The 10,571-nt window shown below is 48.8% G+C and overlaps 1 protein-coding gene across 1 annotated transcript; it reads left to right on the top strand.

Annotated features, from left to right (window-relative positions):
• The first annotated feature begins 253 nt into the window (after positions 1 to 253).
• On the top strand, positions 254 to 10,253 carry PCYT2 (phosphate cytidylyltransferase 2, ethanolamine). The gene is made up of 12 exons (XM_009575744.1): positions 254 to 354; positions 1,149 to 1,310; positions 3,202 to 3,268; positions 3,768 to 3,852; positions 4,922 to 4,966; positions 6,362 to 6,500; positions 7,136 to 7,218; positions 7,406 to 7,483; positions 8,105 to 8,170; positions 8,432 to 8,497; positions 8,989 to 9,077; positions 9,752 to 10,253. The coding sequence occupies exons 1-12, from the start codon at positions 273 to 275 to the stop codon at positions 9,840 to 9,842; spliced, it is 1,053 nt and encodes a 350-aa protein (XP_009574039.1). The 5' UTR covers positions 254 to 272; the 3' UTR covers positions 9,843 to 10,253.
• Positions 10,254 to 10,571: the final 318 nt, after the last annotated feature.

The following is a 10,571-nucleotide window of genomic DNA, read 5'->3' as shown; positions in this document are numbered from 1 at the left end:
GCCCGGCCCCGGCAGGCACCCCGCGCTCCGGCCGCGGCTGGGACAGGTTTATTGCAGCGTGACGGAGTGCTGCTGCCTTCCCCGATGAACCAGCTGTAAACGTGTCAGTGGCTGCACAATAACAGATAGCAGAGAGACTTTAAACCTTTGAGCCCGGGGGGAAGGTCTCCCACTAAGGCTGCAAAGGGGAAGGTCACCTCCTGCAACTTCCCAGCCAAGTGCACCCTTGTGTCCCCAGACTGAACCGGGGCCGTTGTCTTTCTAGCTATGACATGGTGCACTATGGCCACTCGAACCAGCTACGCCAGGCTCGGGCCATGGGAGATTATCTGATTGTTGGAGTCCACACAGATGGTAAGAGGTTTTCTCAGCTTTTCACCTCCTGCTGCCTCTAGAATCGCTCAGCAACGTCAGCCTCGAGAGAACCAAGATATCCTGATACAAAGCAGGCTTCTTCCTGCATCTGCTCAAGGAGCAGCAGCCTTCAAAAGAGAAGTGTACCTTCCCTGGGTAAGGGAGTGGAGTCACCCCTTTCACGCTTTCCGGAGTGAGGGTTAGGTAGTTCAGAGCTTGCAGGCTTCGTTTGAGGGGTGATCTCTATTCTGTGCTGGAAAAACAGTTGAACTAGTTGAAAATCAGTCTGGTTTTGCTGGTGCAAACTGCAGAGCTGATATTCCAAAACAGATTACTGTGTGGAGAAAACTCGTTTCAAGCCCATCTGAAAGTTCAGTGCTAGGAACTAGTTCTTGCATGTGAAGATGGATTTTAAATTGGTTTATGGATGCGTATTTTCTAGCATGAACCAAGCGTAGCATGAAGCTATTGTTTAAAAGGGGAATTTCCCCTCAGGGGCTGCCAGGAAGCCCAGGTAATCCCCCCAGTAGGAAGTATCTGGGTACAGGGAGGCACTGAGACATTTTGCCTTCCGAGTGAATTCCAGGGCCCTTGTTAGCATTTAGGAAATGCAAATGAATTAAAATATTTTCTGATCTAGCTGGGCCTTCCTTCTCTACCACAAACCAATTCCAAGCAGAGTTTAGGCCCGCAGTGAAGTTCACCTACCCGTGAAATGAGTGAGGCTCCTGTAGGTGAGAGTCTTTGTAGCTGTAGTACGTATTTCTAACTGGGTTTTTCTGTTTCTCGCCCAGAGGAGATTGCCAAGCACAAGGGCCCCCCTGTCTTTACGCAGGAGGAGAGATACAAAATGGTGCAAGCCATCAAATGGGTGGATGAGATTGCTCCAGGAGCTCCCTATGTCACCACACTGGAAACCCTGGACAAATATAACTGTGACTTCTGTGTGCACGGTGGTGAGTGGTATTCTGAGGCGATAGTTGTATTAACACAGGCCCTCCGGGGCTTGCCTGCTCTTGGTTTCCCTGCTGCAAACGGAGGAACGTTCTGGCTAGTGCTAGGCATCAGGGGATACCTCGCGTACAGAGGTTTGCCTTACCAACACCTGCGCTGGGCAGTATGGCTACTCCTGTTCTGCTATTCTGGAGAAATACGTCTGTGTGCTAGGCACCCTAAGAGTGGCCAGATCCCTTGGTTTTAAGCATCCCTTTCACTTACAGAGATGAAACGCATTGTCTGACAATTATCCTGAGGTTGCCCTTAGCACCAGCAGAAATTGTGCATGGGGGAAATAGTAATTTACAAAACTTAAATGTGAAAAACGCTGTTAAAAAGGTAAGTGTGCAGAAATACAATCATGTTTATGTCTACTTATCCTGGGATGAGATCAGATGAGAAAAGCTTCTCTCTCTTTATCCAGCCGATAAGCTGTTCAAGGGCTTAGCTGACCGTGTGGTCAGAGACCTAGTTCTTGTTATGAATGCTTTTCAGTTTATAGTCACTGAAGAGAACCAGTGTTCTGAGGAAATAAAACCTGTGTACTCTGTCCCTTCCTGGGACTGCTGCTTGCGTTCATTCAGCCTCAGCCCTTCCTCCCTGCCCCTCTGAAGGTGTTTTATCAGGAGTGGTCTTTGCACTCATTTTACGTATCCTTCCTCATCTGATCCCAGCTACCTGCTATCGATAAGCCAAGTATTTCATTAAATGTAAATAAATCATTAATCTTCTGTAAGATAAGCTTTTTCACATGTACAGGGTAATTATCAAATTCCTTGTTAACTTAATTGCCTGCCCTGAATGTGTGTTTGGGGTATGTGACCCCTTACTAGACTTGGTGAGGGATTACGGCAACAGAGAAGCGCTCATGGCCTTTGCTCCAGTTTCCCTGCGTTTATCCCCTCTGCCAAATCATTCGGTACTTCTACCTGAATAATACCCTTGCACGCTGCAGTTTTGCCGGGCTGTGTTTATGCAAAAGATAAGTTTTGAAATAGCTGAGCTTAATCGGGAGGTGACAGACAGGCTGTTTCTGCCTCTCTCCTGGCACATGGAGCTGTGCTTGCAGTATGTTCTCTTCTCCTGTCCCTGTCCCCTGAGGTGAGGGTGCGGGGTTTGGGAAGAACTCCTCAGCTTCCCTGAGCGTGCCACCCAACTGTGTGAGAGAGAGCACTCGTGAGCTGCCAGTGCCTGCACTGTAAACTGGTTGTTTTGCCAAATGAAAACCAGCTTAGGTTTTCACTTGTGAAGATTTTGTACTACCACTAAAAGTAGATGAGAGGTGGTTTTGTAGCGTGAGTTGGGAACCATGCCAAAGATGAACCGGAATTAAGTCTGTAGAAGGGTAGCTTGATGTCACTGTAGAAGTGCCATCACTGACGGGAAGAACTGGCTGTTGGAGGACTGTTTAATTGACTGAAAAAGTTGTAATGTGAACCAACGGCTAAAACCAGTCCTAGAGAAGTTAAGGTTAAGCTGCTTTTTAATACTGAGACTGATGGTGGCTGTTTATTGTCATTCAGGCAATAATTCAGTCGTGCCTGCTGCTGGATTCACTGCAAGGGCAACCAGCTCAGATTTTCTGGGCTACCTAAAAAACAGTGGACCAGATGGTTAGTGGTGTTTAGCATCCAGCAGTATGCTTGTCTCCATAGATAGGGTTGTCTTGTGCAAACCCCTGACGTTTCCATGGGATGCAGGATGTATCCCATGTGATTGCACAGAGTTTTGGAGTGCAGGAGTTCTAGCCTGGCTTATGTGTTGGACCTGTTCAGCTACTACTGTCATTCTAAGACAGCTTTTGTGCAGCAAGGCTTGGGGTGCAGTTCTGAGGCTTTTCTCTCTCTGCAGATGACATCACTTTAACGATAGATGGCAAGGATACCTATGAGGAAGTGAAGACAGCGGGGCGATACAGGTAACCCGTTGCTGCTTACCTTCTTATCCTGTTTTGGGCAGAGTTTCTGGAATTTCGTGCCCTGAAGGGAAGTCAGATGAAACACAGCTATCTTCAGGTCACACTTTAATTTTGCTGTAACGTGTGTCAGAGCTTCAGTTGCTCCCACCATTTTGGCTTCTGGGAAGTGTTGCAGACTAGCAATTGACTGGCAGGGCCTTCCTGTTCCTGGCAAATGCTAGTTCTGGTCTTGAAGCCTCACTGGGAGCTGGCTCTGTTGGGAAGTCTGTGCAAGGTAAGTTTTCCTCATATGAGCAGTTGCTGTGGCGTGAAGAAGCTGTAGAGGTTCAGCAAATGAACACTATACTTTGTATCAAGAGCAGGTAGAAGGAAGACTTTCTCAGGACTGTCCCTGGTTTGGATTTGTCAGGTGTCACAGGTGTTCCTGTGGTAATGGTGGGAAGAGAAGAGACATATGCTCCTGTGGCTTCTGCTTTATCCTTTGCTTGTCTCCCTGCAGGGAATGCAAACGCACCCAAGGTGTGTCCACTACCGACCTCGTTGGCCGCATGCTGCTCATGACTAAGGCTCACCACAGCAACATAGTGAGTCAGAGGGCTTTGGGTGGGAGTTTGGAGTTCAGGGCATATGCCAGCTCTGTCCTTTTGCTGTCCCAAATCGCAGTGGAGCTCCTAGGTCTGGCTCCTAGGTGCACGGAGAACTGGCAAGCTGATTATGGGCAGTGGCAGCAAAACACCCTGCTTATGTTTGCTTAAGCCTGTCTGAGATCACAGTGTGATCTCAGCCCATGCTGCTTTGGAAAGATGTGGGGGGATAAAAGCTTCAATCCCTTATGATTGGTCTGGGCTTTAGGAACGTTATGGGAATTACAGGCTAGCCTATGACTTCTCTGAGGGTGAAACTACATAGTGCAGCCACAATGATCTATCAGCTCAGAGCTGCCAGAATTGGAAAGTCCTCTTCCTTCCCTCTGAGCTGCATGCTTCTGCCTTCTGCTGTCTCTAGTCTTATCAGACCTTTCTTGAGTCTCCTCAGCTCACCACCTGGTTATAGCTAACCTAAGCAAAGGAAAATAAAGGAAGTAGTTCTATGTTGGTTAATGGGTTGAATTGACTTGGTAAACAAGCAATCCAGTGAATGGAATCACCTAGATAACAGCAGGGACAAGACAAGGGACCCACAAGAGAATTCAGGGGTAGAGGGAGATCTTTCAGTGTGCTAAGCTGTTGGATTGGCTTAGCCGAAATATACAAGTTCACACCAAGATCTGGCACAGTGCTACTAGGTGTCTGCAGAGATCTGAGCCCGTCTCTAGTGGAGTACTTTGGAAGAAGAAGGGACGCTGTCCTGTTAGGGGCTTGCGTAGTTGAGGGATGACGTAGGTGTGCGATGCTGTCAGGTCTGCAGGTTGGGCAAGAACCGCTGTCACCGTGTGGTGCCAGGCTGGGATCAGATAAGGACACGTTTCATCTGACTCATGCTGGGACGTGACTCTGGTTTAGATATTAACTAGTTTGTCAGCATTCAGTGCCAGGGATCAATAGTGTGCAGTCTGAGCCTGGACTTCCCAGCACTTCTGCCACACAGAAGCATATTCTTGGTTGGATGAGCTATGTGAGTGCTTAAACATTTTGACTCTTTATCTCCCTTCAGGATGAGGACCTAGACTATCGGAAGCACACTGACAACTTTGGGAAGGTAATGTGAGTTCTGGTCGTGGACGTCTGGTTGTTGTCCTGTTTGAGAAGGATTTCAAATGTGCTTTCTGGCCTGTGTTGCAGGCTTGTTTTTTCCCCCACATTTAGCAGTAACCTCAGTAAATGTCTGCTGCCCCCGTAAAGTAGCTACTGTAGTCAGTGAAATAGGCAGGTGTGGCCGCACAGGGCCCACAAATGAACTGTCCTTCAGCAGCGCTGTAGAGCTGCTGCGCCCATTGAGCCTTTGCTGTTTTTCTGGCTTGCTTGTAAATTCTTTATTGCCGCTTCCTTTGGGATCCAAGTGCCTGCAGTTCCAGCCTAGGGACAGCCTCTGTGGATGCTCCTTTTAGTGCTCATGTTTTTAAAGGTGTTGCATTAGGTCTGGGAAGCGTTTATGTAGCAGGCATGTAGCTAGCATGCTGTACTGCAGAATTCACATGCCTGCTCTTCAAGTAGCAGAGCAGCCCTCCTGGGGTTCTCTGCCATTGTGTCCAGCTCACATCTTGGGCTACCTCTAAAGAGGTGTCAGCCCCTTGTTTTTTTCCTGGGTGTTGGATTGTCCCTGATTAACGAGCACCTGGACCTACAGCTTGAGTAAGTCTTTTTCACTCCTAGGGGGTTTGCTGACCAGGCTGAATCACCTGCTTTGTTCTCCACCATGTTGGGTTTTTTGAGCAGGTTTTACAGGGTCTGTTGCTCCAGCATGGCTGTTTCCTGGTGCTTGGATCTGGGGAGAATATCTGGGGACCAGGTACCCTGCATGACCACTGTCAGCTGAGCCCCCCTTCTGCATGCTGCCCTTTGTATGGCTTGCCCTGGTCTCGGCTGAGTTGTCTTTGTTCTTTCAAGTCTTGTAGAGCTAGCTTTAGGGGAGCGAAGCAGGGCCAGAGCAGGTGACTCAGTGGCTGTTTCCAAAACTGCCACATGGCGGGGACAAAGCTCCGTCTTCGGTTTCACCAGCGCTGGGATCTGGCCTTTGCTGGAGCTCTGGGTGATCCCTTCCCAGCTTGGCATGCCATCGGCCAGGTGAATGGGTAGGCTGCCTTAAGGCTTGAGAAGAGCGTAAGTAGGTTGTGTGTTGTCTCCCTTAGTAAGCCTTGCCTCTCCTAGAAATCCGAGACTGCCCTGTTGCCTTCCTCCTTCCTGAGCTTTCTTCTCGGCATCTCCTTAGCTGGCTGTGAGGGGACGATTTAGACTGTGTTTGACAAAGCAAAAAGGGCTTTTGTGAATTGCACAAATACTTGGTGCCAGGAATGTAGAAGGTCCAAGCTGCTAAGAGTTGTGATACTTGCTAGCAAATTAAGGCTAGCAAATTGCCTGCAGCTGCATTCTGTGTGTTGTCCAAACCCACTCCTGGAGCCTGAAAAGGAAATGTGTGTGGTGTGTGTTTTCCCAGGGGCCAAAAGGTCACAGTCCCTGGACTGGTGTCTCGCAGTTCCTACAGACGTCTCAGAAGATCATCCAGTTTGCATCAGGGAAAGAACCACAGCCAGGAGACACTATCATCTACGTGGCCGGAGCCTTCGACCTGTTCCGTATCCTTGACTCTGTTTTGTCAAGAAAGTAGCATTGGTCTTTTTGTTTGATGTTTTCGTGTTTTGAGGCACCAGACTAGGACATTTAACACACTTTTTTTTTCCTCTTTTTTTTTTCTTTTCTGTAGGTGTGCACGTGAGGGAAGAGGCAGGAGTTCTTGCTGGCAATTTCTTAGTCACAGGACACTGAGAAAGGAGCTACAGCTCCTCTCTAGAGAGATTTGTGGCTGTTGGAAGATTTCAGGAAGACATTTGGAAACTCTCCACACTCTAGTGATCACACTCTAGCTCCTCTTGAGGACTGGCTGTCATAGACCAAGTGACTGCACAGGGCATCTGGAGCAGACGCTTCATCCCTGGGACAGTCTTTAAGGCATTGTGCCAGAACAGCCAAAACAGGTAGAAATTCTGGACAGAGGCAAAGTTGAGTCCGTGTCAGGTGGAGCTGAAAAGATATCTGGCTTTTGCCCAGAACCTGTGGAAGGAGGCAACTGTTCTTAGGACATAGGCAACAAGTAGTGCAAAAATAAAATCCTTGGGATTCCTGTCTCCCACTGTGGTTTTTCAGTGCATCTGTTTCTGTCTTCCTTTCCTTATTTTCCATGTTAGCTTCAATTCCTTAAACAGGTCTACAGATACTGGGCATGTAGATTTCCTGGAGAAGGTTCACCAGCTGGCAGAGAAACCCTACATCATTGCTGGGCTGCACTTTGATCAGGTCCGTATATAACATTGTCCAAAGACAGAGCAGCTTGGCACCTGTTCTTTCTGAAACAAGCAGGCTGTGCTCTGGAAGACAGGAAAGGGATGTATTGGCCAATACAGGATTTTCATGTTGGGAGACAGTGAGAGGAAAAGGGGGTTGCTTTGTTTCTCTTCTAATTGTGCCTGGTGCTTTGCCTTAGGAAGTAAATCGCTACAAAGGGAAGAACTATCCCATCATGAACATCCATGAAAGAACACTCAGTGTCTTGGCCTGTAGGGTAAGTGCCTGTAGGGTAGGTGCCTCTGCGCTGTTCCAGAAATTGCCTGGAGCTGCGTGGTGTTCACCTGTAGGCAGCAATCTTGCATGAATTCTTTGATGTGCATTGAGAAAGCAAAGACAAGACTGATCACTTTAGGCTACCAGAGGTGCTGGTGTGCTCTCAGGAGGAATCACGAGGCTCCTCGGTTGTCCTGGCTAACCTGAGCTATTGAACCCATCCACCTCTGCTCCACCGGCAGCAAAAAGGCAGGATGCCTTGCAGTGCTGCTCTGCTCTGCAGCTGTGTTCTTGTAGAAAACTCTCTGCTCCTTGCAGCAGGGGAGAAAATTCCTGGGAAAGAAAGGTGGGGAGGCCCAGAAACGTGTGCTCTGAGCAATTAACTTTTGGATTTACTATATACACACTATCAGAAAGCATAGTCTTTAGTGGGACAAAAAGATGCTGCGGGACAAGCAATGGCGGCTAAACCCACTTTCCTGTTCCCTTACTTGAGTTCCTAACTCTATAACCAGATGACCTGCTCAAGTCTGTTTAGGAAGCAGGCAGCAGGCTGGCCTCTGTTTTGGTTCTTTTCCCCCCTTTTGCCAAATCTGGACTCTTTACCTGGTTTCTTTTCTAGTATGTCTCGGAAGTGGTGATTGGAGCCCCCTACGCTGTCACTGCTGATCTGCTGGATCACTTCAGGGTGAGAGTCTTTGCATATAGACGTACAAGATGATGGTGGTGTGCGATGTGTTCGGGGAGCTAAAATGGTGCAGGAAAGCACAGGGCTGTAGAAGAGGGATGGTCCCGCTCAGCAGGATTACAGGGAGCTCCAGATGCACTGCCAAGCCTGGTACAGGAGGGTGGCTTTGCTGATCTCCAGGCTATGCTGCAGTGAGTGCAGTGGCAGGGAAAGTCCCTGTCATCTTTTGGATCTTGTCAGCGACTTTGTGTCCTTCTCCAGGTAGCACTTGTGTGTCATGGGATGACTGAGGTGGTGCCAGACAAGGATGGTTCTGATCCATATGAGGTAAACTAGTAGCTGCTGTTGTCTGTGCTTCTTTGTCAGCATTTGATAGATACAGCATGGCTTTGTTCATGTTCCTGAGTTGAGAATTTGTATTGCAGAGGATACTACCCAAGCAAGTCCTTGGCAGGTGATGTGGGGTTTCATCCACCCCTGAGAGTAGCTACTTGGAGCAGAGCCTGTAAATCATTCACAACAGCTCTATTCTTTTAGTCACTGTTTTGTGTTGCCTGTTTCTGATGCCTTCATGGCAGAATGAGAAATCCTATAATCTTTGCTCTATGCCGGTCCTGGGCAGCCTTGCTCAGCTTCCATATACATGAAGCTTTGCTTTCAGCAGTTATTTATTCTGCCTCCTAGGAGATCATTTTGTGTCGTTCCTGGCTGGGTGCCCACAGGACCTGACATGACTTCTGCTCAGCTTTCACTACTGAACTGTAAACCCAGAGGTCCTGCGTGTTTTTCACAGCTGAGTCTGCTGTGTTTGTTCACAGGAACCGAAGAGACGTGGAATTTTCCAGCTGGTGGACAGTGGCAGCAATCTCACCACAGATTTAATTGTGCAAAGAATCATCAAGAACAGGTTGGCTTTCTTCATTCGCCAGTTCTGTCGTATACTGTTTCATCCAGCTTGTCTGAGGACTAATTAATGGGATCAAACAGGAAGAGAAGGGGTTATCTAAAGGCACAGAATCAGTGAACTGAAATCATCAACTTCCACAGCTTGGGCAGGCTGTTTAAATGTGAATGTACTAGACTGTACGGGAAGAAGAACAGCTAAGCTCTACTATGTCAGAATGTGCTTCACAGCATGTTTTATTATTTTTCCTCCTCCTCTATTAATGATAAAATTTATTTGCTGTATTCTTGGGGATTTAGCATGTCGCTTCTTTTGGAGCTTTGCTCTTTTAGGCCTGAGACCTTCACCTTCAGTGACGTTGGCTCAGGTCAGTGGTAAATTTGATTTTGGTATTACGGCACTAAGTGGTCTATCCCAGGGCAGCATCTTCCGCAGAGGGAGAAATAAGTAGTGTTTGGCCAGTGTGGGAGCCTAGGACTTTGGAGTGGTGGTAACAGCCGTGGGAAGCTCTGGGTGCTGGCTTTCAAAGAGGAGCCTGGGGGTTACTGGTGAGGTTTCTGAAGTACTCTCAGAAGAAAGCAGCGTAGGAGAAGGCAGTGCTTCCCTGCTCCAGGTGCTTTTAGTCTACTAGAGATACGGATGGATGAGAATCTCATGGCATTTTGTGATTGATGCAGGCTGGAGTTTGAAGCTAGGAACCAGAAGAAGGAAGCAAAAGAACTGGCTGTGTTGGAGGCCATGAAGAGACTGGAAGAGGAGAAGCACTAGGCCAGCAGAGAGCCGATGCGTGGGTCGCAGAGCGCTGCAGCCTCACCCTTTTGAGGAGCAGACAGCTCTTTGAGAGGGGACCTCTGAATGGGGACACTGCTGCGGGCATGCAGGATGTGCTGCCCTACCCTCATCTGTCCTAGCTCCTCCTGCACTAATTATGCAGACATAACGAGTTGGGATCCTGCTGCCTAGTTTTTCCCCCGTTAATCAGCCCCCATCCCAGGAGGAGATTTGACAAAAGAAAACAAAAATGTTTTAATTGTAACTAATGTTTTAACATGTTGATGTGCTTTTACCTTCTGCCATTTCTGGCTTTTAGTAGGAGGGAAATGGTGCAGCTGCCAGGCCCCCTCTGCCCCTCCAGGTTTGGCTTTCCTGAACGGAGTCTGTGTTCCAGAGCAGCCCTTCGGTGGTGGGGGTGGCTGGACAGACTGGCGAGAACGGCCTTCCCGGGGAAGGGGCATGGCACCCGCAGTTCCTCCTGCGAGCTTTTGGTTAGGGACGCTGGGCCATCGGTGTGCCGGCTGCTGGAGGTGCTGACGGGCCCTGTGCTCTTGGGTTCGCCGTGCTGCCTCTTCTCAGCTGCTGCCTCTGCACAAATACCAGACCCAAAGCTACTTCAGGTTTGGTTGGATAAAGCCTTTCTCCACCGTGACTGGTGCTGGCGAATCGTCTGCTGCCCCAGGAACGGGCAGCACGGCAGCTGCTGAGAGGGGCGGGTGGCTG

This window comes from Fulmarus glacialis, unplaced genomic scaffold (assembly GCF_000690835.1).
Source record: "Fulmarus glacialis isolate BGI_N327 unplaced genomic scaffold, ASM69083v1 scaffold23434, whole genome shotgun sequence".
Taxonomy (NCBI): Eukaryota; Metazoa; Chordata; class Aves; order Procellariiformes; family Procellariidae; genus Fulmarus; species Fulmarus glacialis.
Note: the sequence above shows the minus strand (reverse complement) of the source record. Positions and strands in the feature narration are given on the sequence as shown.

Coding starts and splice junctions, on each gene's coding strand:
- PCYT2 (XM_009575744.1), top strand. CDS start 273: ATGGTGCACTATGGCCACTCGAACCAGCTACGCCAGGCTCGGGCCATG. Junction 3,853..4,921: donor AGGCTCACCACAGCAACATA/GTGAGTCAGAGG, acceptor ATCTCCCTTCAG/GATGAGGACCTAGACTATCG. Junction 8,498..8,988: donor ATGGTTCTGATCCATATGAG/GTAAACTAGTAG, acceptor GTTTGTTCACAG/GAACCGAAGAGACGTGGAAT.